Raw genomic sequence first — 20,127 nt, forward strand, 5'->3', positions numbered from 1 at the left:
GAAAGGGGTAGAAAGAAGAAGATGCAAAACGATGGAAAGAAAACGAAACATACTGGATGATGATGATGAGTAGCAAACAATATTATTACGATTATTCATTATTATTATTATTCATAAAACTAATGAGAAAAATAAACATAAAAAAATGATTAAAACCGAGCTGATAACTGTGTGTTCTGCGTCCTCTTATCTTCGTTTGAACGAAAGAAATGGACCCTGTTCTGGATAAGAAACCTCGTGTAATAAATGTTCAAAACTAAATAAAATTATGCTACATAATTTTAGAACAATTATTTTGTCCCCCCAATTGGAAGAATAAAGGTGTTCCACCTCTGGCCGGCCTGGCGGTGACGGAACCGCAGAAACCATTTTTCGCTTCCGATTGCGCGTGGTCCGAAATCGGCAAAAGTAACAGGGCAGCATGAGCACTCAAGAGGGCGTATAAGAACCCGGTGAGCGAGAGAGAGCCCACTGTATCACGCAAACGGCTGGCCGTCTCTGTCTGGCTTGGGATTCTTTAAGAGGAGAAGAGACAGCGCACGCTCTGGAATGTGATCGCGCGTAAGATCGCTGCAGCCTGAAAGAGTCAGCAGATCAACTGCTGATAACAATACGTACAGTGAAACCTCGATCATTGAACAAACATGAATTTGTTATTAGATTTGATGTTAAAATAGCTTACCTAAATGAGCTTTCAGTTGATAACCTACAATATTTCTACAGTATTACAAGCGTCTGTTGAAGATCTTTAACTTTATTTTAAAGAATGTCCCAGCCAAGACTTTACTGTACTCAGTGGCATCGGTAGGCGTGGCCGGTACTGATAAGGCGAAAGTATGCCGGCGATAAAATATGGCCTATTTCATAGAGTGAAAGCGAGATAAGGTGCTCGGGTTTTTGCCGGCGACATTGGCGATATTTCCGGTTCCAAAAATCGGTTTTCCCCTCTCAAACGAACGAAAGGCACAAAATCGACAATTTTACCAGGGCACCAGGAGCGATCAGGAGGTCGCCCAATAATTTGCCGAAGCGAGAGGGCAATACTCGATCGTTGGCCCGCAAGGATCGCGGCAACGTGAAAGAGCCAACACTAACCGTGCTGATAACAGTACAGTCGAACCTCGGTGATCGATCGCAGTTCGAAACTGGCATTTACTTAACGTGTACTATTTAAGCCTTTTGTGTAAAGCTGGATTTCGGATACAGTAAAAGCGAAATATTTCTTCTTTATATGAGCAGAGATGATTGATTATTGACGATATTTTCAGTAGCAACAGTTTGTGAGCAAATTTAAAATGAATGGTCTTTCGATGCTAGGTTCCACTGTAGGTATAGGAGAGATCGCCAATCAATTCCTTCCCAATCGATCGCTGCTGTGTGAAAGAGCCCATCATGGGGACTAATAGAGACTGTTTACGATGGCCAAACTCAATAAAAATTTGTCTAAAACAAACCCTTTTCGATTTGGTTGAGGGAAGAGTTTATTCACACAAAGTAAACTTCGCTTATAAGAGTTAAGGTTATCGAATGTGATCCGCTTACATGTGAGGTGGTGCCGGCACCGGTACGACGCCCATCGGTGGCGGAGGAACCGGATTGAACATGGGCCGCCCGGGATGCGGCATACGGTGCATGTTCGGTGGCGGTGGAGGGATAATTTTTGGCTCCAGCTTGAACGAAAACTGCAGGAAGAACTGCTTGGTGTTTTTGTTCCAGTGCGTCCAGAACTTGCCCTCCGTCTTTTCCACCTCCCGGGACGGCACCTTGAACGCGATCGTTTCGTATGGTTCGGCGGCAAACAGCAGGTACTGCCACTTGCGGTCCGGCGGTTCGATCTTCTGCTCGTACGCCGACATGAACCGGTGGCGCGGCACAATGCCGTCGGTAATCTCCGGGTAGTCGATCTGGAACAGCAGCGACTGTTGGCCGCTGTCCGGTTCGCGCTGCTTCGTCACCCGGTATCCGGGGCGTCCGATTTTGACGAACTTTTTCGGCTCGATCCTCGGTTTCTCCGGCTGGATGACCCACGGTGCTTCCTTCGCTTCTTTGGCCGCACGCCGCGCCAAGTTGGCCTGATGTTTCTTGCCCTGCGTGTGCGACAGGTAGCTGCCCTCGTTGTTGTGGAGCGTTAGGCAGAGCTTACACTCATACGATCCGAGGTGGTTCTTCATGAAGTACGGATCCTTGTTCAGATCGATCGTTTCGAGGGCCAGCTGGCGGAGCCGCTCGCGCCGGTCCCGGTTACTCTCCGACCAGGAAGCGACACCTCCGCCGCCGGTCTTTCCACCGGCACGGTTCTGGAAATCCATGCTAGAGGGAAAGGGCGTTAAAGTATGTTCCAAAATGAAGTGGAATATGAGCTTACTTGTCGCGGGGTTTTCGTAGGTCGGCTCAATAAAAAGAAGAAAACCCTTGTTTTGTGAGTCGACGAGGCGTCTATGGGCGCCGAGGTAAACAAACCGCTTTTGACAGCTCGACAAACTGCAAGAAAGCTTGGTGCAGGAAACCCAACTGCTGGAAGAGTTTTATTCTATTTGTTACGTAAAAATGGTCATTACTGTACGTCCTAGCCGCTGACACCAGCGCACCTGCCGGATTTGCCGGGTACCGGAGCTGTCACGATGACAGACAGCCAGAGCGGACGGGAGGTGACAGCGAGAAAGTGGCGAAACGGGCGACAACTGCCACTGTCAGATGAGTCCATTAAAAAAAAATCGTAAAACTACTGAATAAAAAACACGTTCATGTGAAATCGTCCGGGAAGTGTAATAAAACGATAAATGAGTGCATATTATTCCCTGAAGCTGGTTTCTAGCCATTCACTTTCTTCTTTTAACGTCGTGATCCACGGTTGCTCGCCAGGAAGATGACGAGCATCGCCACCTTTGGGTAGCCGAAAAACGCAGTAGGCGAATGCAAAACGCACAGCAGAAATCGGAGGTAATTAACGGCACGGCGGGGGTTGCATTCCGGGGATGCGTGTTCCGGATGACGGTGATACGTGGTCGTGGGAATGTGTGTGTCAAGAAGAAACAGCAGTCACAATTTCGCAACGCGTCCATTTCCCTTACGGAATGGCGAAGGCATCCGTTGCAGCGGTACAAATACGAGGGCATGAAACATAAAACGCAAACATTATTGACCACCCGGCACATTCCGGGCTCAATCTCCGGGGCCTACTTCGAGCGCGACGTATGCGCGAGCAAAAGAGAGGCATGCAGCGAAAAACGAGCCAACACGAGAGAGATGCAAAATCCGTCAACCGTCCATCATTGCGGATTCTTTGGGTGGGGCCCCCTTGCCGTGGCGTAAGAAAACAACAAAAAGGGGAAAAAAACAAACGGAACGGAAACAGTACGTTTCCTTGTGTTCCGCGTTCCGCTGAGGAGACGACAATAATCTTCTCTGCTGGCTGCCCTTGTGTCCCCCGGAGATGAACGGGTTCTTGGCCATCTCGGCCAATGCATTTGTTTACTTTTTCGCTTCGCAGGCGCGAGCCTGTGTGTGTTTATGTAGCGGCATAAAAGTGAAAAGCGCAGAATCACTTAACTGCAACGGATCGACGGCAAACGAGTAAACACTTGTTGCAGACCAATTACGGTTTCGATTTTCTCTTCAATGAAGTCCTGGAGCGAACAGTAGGAGGCTGAAGAAGAAGCATTCGCCGTTTTGAATGGACCTGCCAGCAATCAACTAAGAAGCCGTGGAGCCGTTGGCACACAAAGCAAGCGGCGGTTACACTGTACCACAAAATCGCAAATCGTCCCCGTCACGTCCGCGATGTCGGGGCGAATTGACCGTCGGAAGAGGAGCGAGCGTGTGCGAGCGAGTGTTGATAAGCAAAGTGGGAAACGGAACGACCAAAGGCGGTCGGACCGCCACGGCAGATAAACGCACGAAGGCAAATCGCTCTAATCAGCCACGCACACACAGCATAAGCCAGGGAGGAGGTCACAGCGGTGGGGCGTCCTGCGACGAAAGTCGTGCTGCGGTTATTGTTACGCAGCATACCTTTATCGACCTGACCGGATTCCGTATCATTTCGACGCAGTGTTTTTGTTTTCTCCTCGCTAACAGTTTGTTCCGTTTCTGTTTCCAGAACGCACAGTTTTAGTACGTAAGAAACGCTCCAAAAAAACAGGAAACCATGGCAACGAATCCGAACGAGATGGAAATGGAGAGAAAGTACCTGGCCGACATTGAGCGCGCCATGGCTCTGAGTTTGGAGTCGCACGAGCTGGAGAAGATCCGGGCCAAGCAGCGACAGATTGCGCCGGAGCTGGCCAAAGATCCGAAGGTTGTTTCGCAGACGCTCGAAGAGTACCGAGCGTATCTGCAGCGGCGAGTGGCCTGCAGTACCGGTGGCGGGCTGGCCAGCTCTCTGACGCCACCGCTGACGGGAGAACCACAGACGAGACGGCACAGTGATAGCCGCAATCCTGGGTTGCACAATGATCTGCAGCAACCCGGTTATCATCCGGGCAGTAACGGAACGGCGCCGGTGGCCAGTGGTCGTGACGAAGCGGACCTCATATCGTTCAGTGCTGTCCCGAAACCGCCCGATCCGCGGCAGGAAGCACACAATAATCTCAAGGAATTGGTCGATCAAATGCATCGGTAAGTGGCCATGGATTGTCATGTGCTTTGTTCCGCAATGGCCATTTTACTCATTTTATACACATTCTTCCGACACAGTCTCAACACACAGTCTGCCTCTGCCGGCGCTATGTACGATGCGGGACAGTTCAAAACCCAGCGCAGCTTGAGTATGTCCTCGGCATCGTACGGGTTTCATCCGGCCGTTTATCTTCCGGCCCCGGGAACCATTCCGCCTCAAACGGCGCACCTTCAGGGTCCGTTTAACGCAGCGACGGCCGCATCGATGCAACTGGTGCCCTACAATAGTCAGCAAGCGGCCAAACCAAAACCCCTCACGGCGGAAGAGCTTCACCGGCTGTATAACAGCCCTCCGACGTACGCGGTGGCCACTGGCACCGTGCCGCCCGTTTACGCCACCTATACGCCACCTCACCCGGCGCAGTCTCAGGTACTACCTCAAGGATCGTTCGTGACACCGCCAGCGGTGATTGGCAGTGCGTTCCCGCAACCGCAACCCGCGGTGGCCAACATAACCGTGAGCAATCCCGAAACGGCTCTCGTTCACGTGCCGAAGTTGGGCGCAACGGGACGTTCGCTATCGCAGCCTCCGGCCAGCCTTGCGGTGCCTACTTCGTCCACAAATCAGCGACAACCGTCGCCGGCACGCGAACCGACCGTTGTGCTGCGACCGAAAAGTGATCCACCGGCCCCGGTTGCCGCCGATGGGAATCTGATCGATCTCGGGTACGAGGAAAACTCGCGCGTATCCGTGCTGGAGGCGTTCGATCCGCTGCTGTGCGGCAATCGGTCGTCCAGTGGCAGCAGTGGCGCCGGGGACGACAAAGGTAAAGCACGACCACCACCACCACAACCACAACCAACACCACCACCAACAAAACTCCATCACAGAACCACTCGAACGAACGCACAGTAAGCCATGAGTGAGCCCTTGTTCTCGAATGATTTATTTTCTTTTTGTTAAACGGAAAAGTGGCGGCATTTTTTTATACCTTCACAAATTTCCCATTTACTTGACACAGTATTCACGCAAGACGAGTATTGACAAAAATGAGTGAATCGACCTTTATGACACCGAATTGCTAGATCCATGTTCGCTGAGCGTAGTTAGAACAAATGGTTACTTTGTTACAACCTGAGCTGCCTCGAAAGGAGCGTCGTTAAAGAGGGAGAAGTTGAAGACCAGAATGTCTAATTAGCTTCGCGGCCTACTCGGTGCCGAGAAGCACGTCGCACGACGCTACGTCATAGCGCGCTGCCGTTTAGCAGCTGTGTAGCTGGCGCCCGATACCGCCGGGGCCGCGCCTTCCTGTTGTGTGTGGGCGATGCTCCTCAAACGACCCGATGTTCGCTATCAAGGGCGCGCGAATCTGGCAAATCGGCGCTACGACTAATTATTTCATCCATTCAGGCGCTTCCTTAAGCAACGATAATGGGGCAAGTCTTGTTGAAAACCCCCTTCGCTTTAAGAATGCCACTCAGTAGTTCCGCGGCATTACCGTGGATGGTCTGTTTGTCTTACTAGACTCACTTTTTGGGCCACCTTTTGGGGGTCTAGAAGTGGAGTTCCTTAGCTCTTTGCTATTATTAGTTTTTATTACTTTCATAAAACGCTTTTTATGGCCATATTAATTCTTCGTCAGTATAGGATTTGCTCAAAAAACGTCTCTGCCCGGTCTGGGACGTCAAAATTGCCTCGTTTACACAACAATTAATTACTGACCTTGTCTGGAAAGATTGTTCTCTCTATTTGTGAATTACCGAACACACACTAATATGTGTTTATTATGACCAGAAAGCCCCCGGGGCCTCTCTGTTTAGGTTGTAGTCGTTTTTTTCTTCTTCTGTTCAATCTTATCGGTGGTTAGTGTCTTATCTTTCGCTATCGTCAATACATTTTGTTTGCTTTTGTTTGTTACGAAACGCACAAATACTGGTAGAAAAAGGCAATTGATTAAGGAAGGAGTCCCGAAGTGGCCACACTTGGTGGCCACTACTTTCTACGTGAGCATTAAACAGTACCCCGTTGCCTTGACGGGCATTCGAATAACAATAGTGGCGCGAAAGATACAGAGTGTCCGAGTGTGGCCCCTTCTAAACGTCCGTTGAAGTGCCTTCTGTCCAGGAGCTTGATGGCAACCCTCCGCAAGCTCAACCTTTAAAAAATGGTGCTCAAAACTGGTGCGCGCTTCAACATTTGGTGGCTTAAAGATAGTGTTTAGTGTACTAACGACAAACGTTACGCCTATGCCCTTGAATGGCCACCTCAAAATGTTCAATAAAGTAGAAACAGAGAGTGTAAACGAGACAAAAGAGCAAAGTATTTTATTCGTCGTTGTTTGAACCGCTTGCGTCCTGCGATGAGACTGTTCCGCAGGCGAAGACTGCCCTCCGGCGGTCTGAACATCGTTCGTTCGGGTAGCCAAGGTGGGCTGTGGTTTGTGGTTGGTGGTAGATCACGGCACTGATCCTCGCGGCCATTCATTCATATATTCACCCTTTTCCAGGCGATGATAACGCCTCGACGTACTACGAGGACTACGATCCGTTCGATTACATCTACAGCGGCGGTACGCAGTACTCGGATCCGGTGTACGATGCCGTCGTCAATCGGTCACTGTCGGACAAAACGGCCACACCGCTGTCGCCGTCCCAATCGCTGTACGGTGCGATCGGTGGCGTCCTTCCACCCGGGACACCCGGTTCCGTTTCACTCTGTTCCTACGGGTGGACCGCTGCGGTGGACTCCATGCCCTCGTTGGCCGAGGGCACCGGTGGTGAACCGCCACCGTTGCCCCCTCGCAATTCGGGTGAAAGCTTCTACCACACGATGCTGCGTGGAGTTCCGGCCGAACAACCGAACTATGAAATCATGCAGCGGAAACCGGCGGTGGCCACAACGGAACGGCGCACGACACCGTACAAGCTGTACGAGAACGTGGTCGTGTCGAAAAGCTACGACAAGGAGCTGCTTGCCTTCTACAACTCCGTGAAACAGCTGAGAGGTTAGTGTGGCAGCCCCACGGCCATCCGATCGCCCGATCTGTATCTCTCCGTTTCTGTCTCTTCCGTAGGACAATTCCATCACGATGATCCGCAAACGAACGTGGGCCACGTGGTGGCGGCTGAGTTCGAGAACCGTTACCCGGAGGGTACCAGCATCAAGCTGTTGGTGCATCCGGCCTTGGACTGCTTCGTGACGGGGGGCCAGCAGCCGCAGCAGCCGAAGGGTCAGATCGAGGGGTACGGTGTGCCGATCCCGTTTACCTGTGATATTACGACAACGGTGGAACACGTGATTGCCCAGGTGTACTGTTCGCTCGAGGGCCAGGTCCGTCACACGGTCAGTGACTACCTGCTGAAGGCGATCGGCATCCAGGAGATACTCGGCGTCCGGTCACGCCTCAATCAGTTACAGTGCGTGCACGATAGTATTAAACTGGAGCACGACGTTCAGCTCGGGTTCGTTCCGAAGACCGCCCGGACGATGAAGGCGATCGCCCGGACGGCCCAGGACGACGCACAGGATGCGGAGATACGCCACGAGCATCTGCTGCCGAAGGAGTCTTCGAACGCGATCGGCTACGACGATCTGATGATCCTGCTCGAGACGCTCGAGGCCGAGATCGAGAAGCTCCAGTCGTCGGCCGATGATGGGCCCTCGGGCCGCACCATCCTCACCTGTTCCGGTGTGATACAGGCGGTGAAGGCAATCTGTAACCTGCTCGGGCCGCTCGATACACTCGAAATAGCGAAAGCGATCGACGATCTGCGATCGTGCTGTGATCATGGGCAAACGGTGTACAGCTACGGTGATGGCGGCGGCGCCCAGGCCGAGTACAGCAACGGCAGCCTGGCGATCGTCTCTGAGAGTGGTGATTACGCGGAGGTGAAGCTGCGGCCACGCACCATCGCCGAGCAGGTGCGCTACCGCTGCAACGAAGTCCGGAACGCGATCCAGAGTTTACTGGAAATCTACGTGCAAGCGTTTCGGGTCAATTTCTGTGTCAACGTGCCCGAGTACGCCGCCAATCCGATCTCGATCTGCAACATCTCGCAGTCGGTGATGGTGAACGTGTCCTGTTTGCACCGTCCGCCCATCCACTGGCGGCACGATGAGTACAACCTGGGCGTACAGATCTATCACGGGGCGCGCTACATCAGCGAACCGTACGTGGTGCAGTGTTCGAACGAACTGTCCGGGATCTATCCGCGCCTTACGTTCGCTTCGTGGATCATGTTCCGCAATCCGGTCTGTACGTTGCCGCGCGAAGCTCGCCTCGTGCTCGTACTGTACGGGTGCATCCGCGAACCGGTGGACGGCAGTGGCAGTGGGGATGGAACCGTGAGTGGAACCGAGGACGGCGGATCGCAGCAGGTGCTGGGAAACGCTGCTGACCCCGGCGGGGGTCGCGTGACAAAGGTTGAGCTCGGTTGGTGTTCGTTGCAGTTTTTTGACTTCGAACGGAAGATGATTCAAGGCTCGTACCTCCTACCGATGTGGCCCCCGACGACGGATAAATACTTTGGACCGGCCCCGTCGAAGGGCACGTACCCGATCGGGGGCAGTTTTCCCATCCTGGGGATCGAGATCCCGAGCTACGGTGGGGCGGTTGTGTTCCCCGAGCCGATCCGCAACCTACCGCCCGTGGTGCAGCTCGACTTTCACAGTCTCGATCGCAATCTGCAGCAGGAGCTGATCGACACGGCCGAACAGGGCTATTCGCCCGATAAGCTCGAGAAGCGGGAGGTCCTGTGGGAGAAGCGCCACTACCTGCACGCGTTCCCGCACGCCCTGCCGAAGATCCTGCACGCCGCGCACAGCTGGGACTATGCGTGTTTGGCCGATCTTCACGCGCTGCTTAAATCCTGGACTACGCTTAGCCCGGTGCAGGCCCTGGAGCTGCTGCTTCCGCGCTACCCTGATCTCGAGGTGCGCCGCCAGGCTGTCGAGTGGATCTCGACGATGGCCCTCGATGAGTTTGGTGACTATCTGCCGCAGCTTCTGCAAGCTCTGAAGCACGACACGTACGAGGGTTCTCCGCTGGCGATGCTTTTGCTGGGCAAGTCCCTCGAATCGCCGCGGATTGCCCACCACCTGTACTGGTTGCTGGTCCACAGTTTGCCGGGTGAGGCACCCCAAAACATGCTCGACACCGGGGCCGGAGCAATTGCGGCGTGCGATGAGGTGCTCATGAACCAAGCGCGCTACCATCGGCGCAACCAGCTGATGCTCCGATCGCTGCTGGCCATCTGTGGCGAGAAGCTGACGGCACGGTTCCTCTCGCAGAACATGATGTGCCGTCGGTTGGGCGAGGTGGCGCAGAGTGTGAAGCTGGCCAAGGAATCGCACCGCGTGAGCACCCTCAAGCAAGGGCTCGAGTCGGTGAACCAGATGTTGATCGATAATCCGACGGTGCTACCGCTGGAACCGGGCGCCGAAGTGACGGGAGTGATCGTGCGGAGCTGCAATTACTTTAACTCGAACACGCTCCCACTGAAGATCAACTTTACCGGGCCGGACCGGGTGACGGTGCCGGCGATCTTCAAAGCGGGCGACGATCTGCAGCAGGACTCCCTGACGATACAGATGGTGCGCATTATGGACAAGATGTGGCTCCGGGAGGGTCTCGACCTGAAGATGGTCACCTTCAACTGTGTGCCGACGGCGTACAAGCGCGGCATGATCGAGCTGGTGTCGGACTCGGAGACGCTGCGCAAGATTCAGGTCGAGTGGGGTGTGACGGGTTCGTTCAAGGACAAATCGATCGCCGAGTGGCTGGCGAAACAGAACCCGAGCCAGCTCGAGTACCAGAGGGCGGTGGAGAACTTTACGCGCTCGTGTGCCGGCTACTCGGTCGCGACCTACATACTCGGCATTTGTGATAGGCATAACGATAACATTATGCTCAAAACCTCCGGCCACCTGTTCCACATCGACTTCGGGAAGTTCCTGGGCGATGCGCAGATGTTTGGTAACTTTAAACGGTAAGTAACGCGGGAGGGATCGGATCCCGATCCGACTCAGAAAGTAATCGCGCGGTTCCGCTCTGCTTTCAGTGATCGAACGCCTTTCGTGCTGACGTCCGACATGGCGTATGTGATAAACGGTGGTGATCGACCATCGGCCAAGTTCCACCAGTTCGTCGATCTGTGCTGTACGGCGTTTAACATCGTGCGCCGCCACGGGGATCTGCTGCTGCACATGTTCGCCCTCATGACCACGTCCGGCATCCCGGGCGTCACGGTCGAGGCGGTGAACTACGTGCGCAATGCGCTGCTACCGGGCCAATCGAACCCGGAAGCGGCGGCCACGTTTGCAAAGATGATCCACATCTCGCTCAAGTCGTGGTTCACGCAGTTTAACTTCTTCCTGCACAACATCGCCCAGATGAAGTTTACGGCCGAAGCGGCCGATGACGGTGGCGAGCTGCTGAGCTTCATACCGAGGGTTTACACGTGAGTAAACGCGATCGAGGGGTGATCCTGTAGCAGAGTGTCTAACGGATTGATCTTTCTCCCTTCCCACAGCATGGCACAGGACGGGCGGCTGAAATCGGTCACGGTGCACGGGTTCCAGAAGCGCTACGACCAGGAAAAGTATTACACTTACATTCTGAAGGTGACGCGCCAGAATCAGCCCGATCCGGCGTACCTGTTCCGCTCGTACAAGGAGTTTTGTGAGTTCCACCAGAAGCTATGCCTGCACTTTCCGCTAGCCAAACTGCACAGGTAAGACGGGGGCCAAGAAAATTTCGCGCGCCGATTTCTCTCTATCAACAAAAGCCCCGCGGCAAATTCCGACGGCAATGACGTCGCCACTCGCAGATGCCATCGAAGATAATGGCTGATAACATGATGCCACGACGGCTATCTTTTCGCCCTGTGACTCACTTTGTGCCCCGTCATCGCCAGCGAACCTGCTCACCCGGTCTTAAGATGCTAAATCCTTCGTATTGATTAGTCGCCGGTTTCGATGCCGGTGCACTTTGAGCTTCTTTATTACGTTTTGAACGAACGAAACTCTCCTACAATCTATGAGTTGTCGCCCGCGTCTAAGCGGATGTTTCCGAAACGTTTGAGTCACTGGCACGCGCTCGGGTCACTGGCTGCGCTGGCTGCGTCACTTCGGCCGCCCAGTCGCGGGATGATTCCTGTGGCCGGGCTCGCTGATTGCGCATCCCTCGAAGTGTCCGGGGTTGGGCGATGGGTTCGGCGGCTGGATTTCGCTGACCCCCGGTACCGTTGGCCTGCGGTTGTCGGAGTGCGGCCGGTGCGTTACGGAGCACCTCCGGATCGACCACCTGTGTCTGGGCGGCCACCGTCTGGTTAATGCTGGAGCGATGTCGTTGCACAAAATCCCAGTTGAGGTCCTCATCGTCGCCGTCGTCATCCGCCGGAGGTTCCGCGACAGGTTCCTTCTTCGCTTTCGGGAGCTCGACTTCCTCGAACTGGGGAGAGTCCGTCGGCGAGGAATCTTCATTCTTCCGTGTCGTTCGCGGTGGTGGCGTTGGAATTTGGAATGTGTAAAGCTGAACCTCAGGCGTGGCGGCTTCTACCGTGGCCGGGCTATCGGATGGTGGTGGCGCCGGAGCCCGCTTTTTGAGGATCGATTTCGGTTGCGGCGGTGAGGCGGGTAATGGTGGCGCCGGAACACTCGAAACCACTAGCACCGGATCCCGTTGGGGCGGTGGTGACGTCGGAGCGCTTTCCGTCGCCCTTTCCGACGCCCTTTCGGCCGGTGGACTCGTGTTACTGGCAGGCCGCATTGTGACGCGTTCGAAGAGGGTCTGGAAGGAGTCGTTCGCTGACTCCGTTGCCGATGGTTCATCGGAAGACCTCGGCGCTCGGATATCCTCCCGTTCGTCAGACTCTGGCTCAGGACTCATAGAGGACAGCGATGAAGAGGACAGTGAAGGGCTTGACGCACGGCTAAGCGGTAAGCTCGTGGCGCTTCGCGTTCGGGGAATCGGTGGGACACGGGGTGAAGTGGCTTCTCGGATTGGGGTGTCCGTGGTCAGTACCTCGACTGACTGTGCCGCCGAGAACTGGGTGGCTGGGGGGTGCGACACGTATCCGTAGATATCGGAACTTTCTGACTCCGCAGAAGGTCGTGCCGCTGGCGCTGGTGGCGTCGGTGGTACGCTGGCTGCTATGGTGGCCTCGGACCTTGCCTTGGCCAGTCCTCGTCTAACCGGTGGTTGCGGTGGAGAGTAAGAAGGTTCCGGTGGCGTCTCAAGGTGTCGACCGTTGCTCAATGTGGTCACGCTCGTTCGCTCTATCTTATCGGAGCTCCTATCGGCGGCCGACGGTGAAACATAGACCGGCGCTCGGCTAACGGAGGAGATGGTTGCGGGGATTTTCGGTGGCGGTGGTGCGGGTGCTGGTGCTACGCTTCTCCTCGTCACCGGACGGGTTCCATCGTTCTCCGGCCGGGCGGACGGACTGTTGCTGGTTCCCGCCGACTGGTTGCTTGGCCGGAAAGCTGTCGGAGGGACTGGGATGGTCAATAACCGTCTCCAACGCTTTCAGAAAGAGAATACTTACTGGCACGTGCGATCGCCTGTGGTGGTGGTTCCCAGTAGGAAGATCGGACGGGTTCTACGAAGCCCTCGAAGTGGGTACTGTGTCGATACACTCCCGTCACGGTGCCACTTGCGGTCTGTTTGGAAAAGGCTTAACGTTAACGGTTGTTTCAACAAACGCCGACGGTCGCAGCTTACCTCCTTGCGACGGTTGCTTCTTTCCGGTGCCGGTGGGTTCCCCTCGAAGGTGATCCTTCGACGGAACCATCGTAACTTAATTCCCATCGTTTTTGTGGTGCTGAATCAGAATTCTTCTGGACACGATTGACAAGGACACTGTCTTCTTCTTCTGTAGCCAACCACTGGAAGCGGCTGACGGTTGATGACTGACTCCGGCAACGGGGCTCTTGGTGACTCTTGGTGACTGATAACGGTAACGACTCAGGTGGCGTCGATTGTCGGCCTGAGAGTGATTTGATGGTCGATCGTCCGTTTGATATCTTATCAGCAGCGGCAGCGACCAATGAAACGACAGCCATACGTGCAAAGTGTGCGTGTGTGTTGTAAATGCGAGGGCGATACTGCACCGGACAACCGCGGGGGGGTTTTGTTTTCAAAGATAACGCACACGCAAACACGCATTTGAGTGTTTTTTTTTCTCCATCGCCAATTGTTTGGAGGGAAAAGTCAAGGGCTATCCACATATTTATCCTTCAAGACTCCGTCTTGTCCCCTACATTAATCGACGATCGCTACAATGATCAACAGCAATTGGCGTTACATCGCTACTTTCGGGCGACCGACGGATAACAACAAGCACCTATTGCGCCGTTATCTGAGGCAACAATTGAGCTAACTGTTTTACTGCAACCCTAACCATCCACTGTGTCGTGCTCGTCCTTCGTGTCACGGAATCCGGGTTCGCCGGAGGGCAATAAACAATATCTGCTTTTTGGAACATCGTTTGTTCCTTTATCCAATTGATTCCGGCTTGGCTTTTGAATTACCTAATAATGGTCCTTGTACTTCCCTTATCTTACACACAGCCTACCGTCCGGCATTCACGTGGGCCGCTCGAACGTCAAGGTCGTTGCCGAACGTCGTCTTCCAGAGATACGCCAGTTTCTCATCTCGCTCTTCAACTCGGCAGATGAAATTGCACATTCCGATCTAGTTTATACGTTCTTCCATCCGCTGCTGCGCGACCAACAGGAGGCCGACATACATGCGGCCAAGGTGAAAGGTGAGCAAAAGCGTCTTTGGCATTTGATCGCACTAGTGCTAACTATACCCCCGTTTCAGGTAATCCGGCCGCGATCGAAGCCAGTCAACCGCCGCAGCTTGGTGGCAAGATAAAGATTTCACTGCAGTACCACCGGGACACGCTGATCGTGATGATACACCATGCGCTGTCGCTGCCGACGACCCCGAGCGGTCAGCCGCCGAACACGTACGTTAAGGTTTACCTCAAGCCGGACGCTACGAAGGCGACCAAACGCAAAACCAAAGTCGTCCGGAAGAACTGCAATCCTAGCTTTATGGAGACGGTAAGAAGGAAGGCTCCACCGTCCGTGGCCATCCACTAAATATTATTTCGGTCTGTCCACCCGTTGTAGTTGGAGTACCGATTGCCGATCGAGTTCATCCAGAAGAAGGTGCTGCACGTGACGATCTGGTCCCACGATTCGCTGCAGGAGAATGCATTCCTCGGTGGGTTCGAGCTACCGCTGGCGGAGATTGATTTGCGCCGGGAAACGCTCCAGTGGCACCAGCTAGGCTACCTGACCCGATCGTAGGTCGCTGGGCGGACACCTGGCCCCCGTGTGTATCTTTTCCTGTAACTTTGTGATGATTTTGTACGAGTGTTGCTTTGCCCATTAAGTTATCCTATTGCCTAATATGTCACTGTTAGTTTGTCACAATATACTCAAAAGCGAGCGAGGAGCAGAAGTATCGGCAGTGCAGGAGTCAGCAAGGTTGTACGGGGGGGAAACGGAACGGAAGTAATGGCAGAAGGTCAGATGAGCTTTTTTATGCATTTTTAGCAACACGCGTTTAGTAACGTTACACATGCTTCAACTTCGTTTCGTGAGCTTCGCACGGAAGGAACCGTTTAGAGTTCACCCCATTTAGAGACGGCAGTCGGTGTAATGTGTATGATGTGATTAAAGTGCTTTCGTACTGCCGTGTTCTGTTCGACTCTGTGTTAGTGGAAAAAGGATATTTTATATTTATTTTGTTCCCCGTTGGGAGACAACACGTGTGACAAGAAGCACGCCGATAACACGCCGAACGAGAGGAGTGAGAATTGCATCCATATTAAAAAAGAAAACCTAGAAACGAACCTCTACGCCCCGCACCATTGCTTTATCGAAAGAAAAAGGACCATTCGCGCCAATGTCCACGGGGGAATGTTTTTATCTGTTCCGGGAAGATACCGGAAGCAGCGAGCCTATCGCCACTCATTGTTGGTGTCCCCTACGGTCCTGTGGAATGTGGTCAATAATGCTCGCACGAACAATAATTTCTTTATTGGTTTCGCGAAACATGCGGCAGATTTCTATCATGAAAGTTCTTTTTCGCACGATATCTTATCTCACTTTCTGATGCTGCTGGGAAATTGTTGTTTATGCAGTTGTCTGATAGCATTTCAACGTTCGCAGAGTAAAGTAAAATAAATTAATAATAGTGAAATAGTATAAAATGTATTAAGATCATTTACACCAAAATTCGATTTGTTTTCCCGCGTAAACTTTTCAGCCAACCCTTTCCCGTTCGTTCGGCTAACTTCGGGTCGAAAAACGAGAGAGAAAAGAAAAATCTCGCTCTGGTCAGTTTCGGTTAAGAAAGGTCAGGTTCAAAAGTGAGGTTTTTATTTTTCTAGTAGGAACGAAAACGCAAACAAAAATTCAAACGGACGGTTGCATTTTCGTTCGGCTCTTAACAAAATACAGTAAGTACGTAAGTTGTTCCGCGATTTGTACGCGAAGATAGAACATCGAGTTTTACGTGTTTTCGGTTACGTCCGAATAGTGTTTTCCGTTGCACATACACGGATTTCCCGTCGAATTTTCTGCGTTTTCGGAGTGAGCAGACTGTTTTCCCGTGTACCGTGCCGTTTGAAATTGCCGATAGATCGCGATATCGCGAGTCTCATAGAAATTGCCTCTCGATCACCTCAGTTGGAAGCTGCGTGCCGGGTTACCGCCAAAATCTGTAAACCACGTGGGGAATTACTACCCAAAGTGTATCCGTCGAATATATTCGCGATATTTGCCGCTTCAAAAACAAATCGCGTATTCCTCTGTATCCCCGTGAAGTTCTAATTTGCCGCCGGTTTCCAGGGCAACCGAGAGAAAGGCAGACATAGGAGCGGCCACAGATCGTGTAGCGAGTGAGTGCGTGCGTGTAGTAAGTGGCCGCAGCGTCGACGAGCCCTCGATCCGTCCGTCCCGGCTCGGGTACAATTGCGTGCGAGATAATGAACTTCCTCCCTTCGGCGTCGCCAGCAGCAACGGCAGCGTCGGATTGAAGGGCCAGCATCGGACGAGACGACGGGTCCGCGGGGTGCGTAAGTACCGGAAAGTGTCGTCAGAGACAGAGAGAGAGGCACCGCCGGCGACAAGCGAAGAAATCATTTTTGATGTTGATAACCGATGGATGGAGTAATAATCGCAGTTTGGTCATAACGCTCTGAAAAGCCTTTGGTGGTGAACACACATCGGACAACGACACGATACACGCCCCGACCGAGCCTGCTTTTGTGATTCGGTGAACTCCGGAGCAACGGGTCGTAGCGGCCATATCAACAAGTGGTTCCGACGGACCGAAAACCGTTCGGTTCTCGGTGAAGAGTGTGGAAAGAATTTTGATGAGAAACCCGCGTGCCGCGCCAGGAATCGAAGTGAGGTGAGGTGCTTGTGGCGCGTGTGCCCAGTGGACCGGTTTCACTATCATTCCCGGGTTTTGCTCCAGAAGCCACCGAGTGTGGAACGCAACATAATTAGAGCCAATTAGCGGCGGAAAAGGCTGCCCCGTGCTCCGGTTCGTGGTTTTGGGAAAACTCCGGCCGAAGGAAGTTCTCTCGGATCTAGACGGTGTGGTATTCTGTTTCGGATTGTGATAGACCGTGGCGGACGTGCCTTCCAAACTATCTGCCTCATCGCGTGCGTGTTCCGCCCTGTGCCGCGCAATCGGAACCGGAACTTGCAAGTTGCAGGTTCTGAAAGTGTGTTCATCGCGCCGCGCGCTGTGGAATGTGTCCCCAGGTCACCGTCCCAGGTGAAGCACGGTCCCACGACGGGTGACCCGCCAACCGAGAGTGAGTGATTTTCGAAGGAGCCAAAGCGGAAGTGTGATCCGGTGGAAGAAAGATTTACAAACCGACCCCGACCCGACCGGCGAAAGAGAGTTTGTCCCTGTCCGCGACTTTTAGAAGGGTCTCGTCCTGTGAGTGTTTTTGTGGAAGGAAGTTTGCGTTTGCGGAAGGAAGTGCTATCGGCGTTCGATTCGGGCACCGAATCGGAACACCGCGAGGCACCCGTCCACCCAAAAGGCCGTCAAGCTGGAGTACTTAAACGCGATGGATTTCGACGACGGAGACCTGAAGGACATCTGGGACACCGATCTCGATGCGGTAAGTCGATGCGCTGACGCACTTTTCCGGCCATCGGGATGTAACATATGGAACCGCTTCAGCACTTTTCCAACAATTTTCGCCAACATCGCCGCCGCTCTTTGAAGCTCCTGCACTTGTCTCGCCGACCCGACTCACATGAGGGACCCTCGAGGCGGACGGGGAAAAGAAAACACGGGAACGCTCGATAATAACACTCGGCCGAGTCCGAGATGCAGTCACATTGCAGTGCCGGGTGCACTTTGGCCCTTTCCGAGCGGCCGCCCGAGGAATCCCCAAAGTGAATGTTTTTCCAGACACACACACACACGGCGGCGGCAACTCCGGCCATGTGTCCCGGGCGTGTGTGTTGGCGTATCTGGCCGAGTCAACCGGAACGATCGAGCGTCGGAGCGTCGGAGCGTCGTTCGTCGGGCGTTGAAGGAATGTTTTTAAGATTAGAATCGAAATAATGCGCCGAAAGGCGAGAGAGAGAGACAGAGAGAGGCCGCATGTGGACAGATCGGGGTATGGTAAAGTAATTGAAACATGTGCTCGCATCCCGGGGCAAGTCGTGGCGCACATGTGCTGTTCGATTTATGCACCGACGGTACTCCCCGCTCGCTCGCCAAGTGCCTTCACCTCTTCCGCGCCACAGGAACTGGGTCAAGTCGTCGCGAGTTTTCCCTTTGGTGTGCTCGATGGAAAACTCTGCGAGCGAAGATTGATTTGGGACGGAGCTCGGGACCCGAAAGACTTAATCAATTTCTGGCGTTCAACTATTATTTTGATTACTTGGTTTTTGGTTTATTATTTTATCGTCCCCTTCTTCCTCTGGCCTCTCTCTCACGGGCGCTGTCCTTATTTCTGTCCGACTCGGAGTGAGTTTTTTTACTCGACAAAGAAGTGAAAGTAACATCGAATGTCTCACCCGCCCGGCGGAGGCCCTATCTATTGGGCAATGTCCTGTGTCTCTCTCTTTCGTTCGCTGTCTCTGTCTCACGGGAAGCCCTTTGGAATTTTCCACCACCCCACCCCGTAGTGTCTGGGGAGGCCAATCCCTTGCCCCGATCGATGGCTCCCAGCACTGGCTCGCATAGAACTCGGTCCCGGTTTCCGGTCACCGGTCACAATGGACGCGACATAAATCGATTAGGCAATAGAGAGTCGAACGTCCCACCCTCCTGTCCACCCACCGCCCGACCGACTGGCGGCGGCGGCGTTCCGGGTTGCTCTCCGACTAAGCGACAACCAATTCCGTGCAGCGAACCGTCACTGATTGCACTTGCGTTAGCCATTCCAGCGCAGTCAGAATGAGAGAGAGAGAGTGGGTTTTCTCTCTCTCGTGGGGGAGTAAAATCACCTCCCACGCCATAAAAGAAAACTCACCCACGCGGTGAATACAAAAAACAAGAATCTCTTCACTAAAACCAAAACCACCGACTAACTGCCTGGCGGAGGCGGCGACGGACTGGGTGGCGGCCTGGGTGGTGGCCAACTACAATAGAAATCATGACACCTCCAACACTCCCACTCGCGGCGCGGCTCGTTGCGTTGTTGTTGTTGTGGGTTGTCAATGGAAAATGACAAAAGAGCAATCACGAGCCGACCAACCATTTTCATCACCGAAAGGCTTTTAGGGGTTTTCCCCACACCGGTTCGTGGCTCCAGTGTGTGTGTCTGGGTCGGGACAGTATCGGGCTCATAACGCACGCCTATGGGCGTTGTAGTGTCAACCCGTTCCGTGGCGCCTCATAAAATCCTCTCGCTTTCAGTGGACGCGACTCCTCAGTAGGAGCTAATTGTCCCGGACCCGTTCAGCAATCGGACAATGTTCACGCACACCAACACAGGAAGACTCACCTCGCAGATTAATTCCTATCGTGACATTACAAAATTTCGGTTCCAATTACCCCCCGCCTCGGTACGTCATGGCCCGCGGTGCTCGGTCTGGGTGGGTTTTTTTGCGGTGAAGGCTCCAGACTCCAGACTGGGTCCTATTCGAATTCACCGCCACCGGTTTGCCCCGGTTTTGCGTAAACTCCAGCTGGAAGTTCTCCAACCCACACGATGGTGATTTATGACCGACGTTCTGCTTGTGAAGGTGGTAATCGAACACTGGACGCCGATTACAAGACGGTCCGGAGCAAACAACAAAAAACGGGGGTAAAAAGAGTGCGCGGCCCACCCGTCCATCAACTCGTCGGCCTATCGATACGTGAGGTCTATTGCGTGTATAACGCCAGACGCGATGACCATTCCCCGCGGATCCGGTGAGCGAATGAGCTGCCCACAGTGTGTGGGTCTATGTGATAACGCCTCGTAAGGTTTACGTAACTGGCCAGTAATCTTATCAACCCCCCGGCCCCC

At 53.6% G+C, this 20,127-nt stretch overlaps 2 protein-coding genes across 2 annotated transcripts; one reads left to right on the forward strand and one right to left on the reverse strand.

Moving 5' to 3' along the window:
* Positions 1 to 1,478: 1,478 nt before the first annotated feature.
* LOC128267674 (splicing factor 3A subunit 2) lies at positions 1,479 to 2,438 on the reverse strand. The gene is made up of 2 exons (XM_053004563.1): positions 2,366 to 2,438; positions 1,479 to 2,310 (listed from the first exon to the last, which is right to left on the reverse strand). The coding sequence occupies exon 2, from the start codon at positions 2,307 to 2,309 to the stop codon at positions 1,539 to 1,541; it is 771 nt and encodes a 256-aa protein (XP_052860523.1). The 5' UTR covers position 2,310; positions 2,366 to 2,438; the 3' UTR covers positions 1,479 to 1,538.
* A 434-nt stretch (positions 2,439 to 2,872) lies between these two features.
* On the forward strand, positions 2,873 to 15,452 carry LOC128269060 (phosphatidylinositol 4-phosphate 3-kinase C2 domain-containing subunit alpha). Its single transcript, XM_053006407.1, has 10 exons — positions 2,873 to 2,940; positions 4,100 to 4,617; positions 4,696 to 5,444; positions 7,125 to 7,622; positions 7,692 to 10,605; positions 10,678 to 11,076; positions 11,149 to 11,349; positions 14,189 to 14,385; positions 14,445 to 14,689; positions 14,759 to 15,452. The coding sequence occupies exons 2-10, from the start codon at positions 4,148 to 4,150 to the stop codon at positions 14,936 to 14,938; spliced, it is 5,853 nt and encodes a 1,950-aa protein (XP_052862367.1). The 5' UTR covers positions 2,873 to 2,940; positions 4,100 to 4,147; the 3' UTR covers positions 14,939 to 15,452.
* Positions 15,453 to 20,127: the final 4,675 nt, after the last annotated feature.

Source organism: Anopheles cruzii, chromosome 2 (assembly GCF_943734635.1).
Source record: "Anopheles cruzii chromosome 2, idAnoCruzAS_RS32_06, whole genome shotgun sequence".
In the NCBI taxonomy this organism is placed as follows: Eukaryota; Metazoa; Arthropoda; class Insecta; order Diptera; family Culicidae; genus Anopheles; species Anopheles cruzii.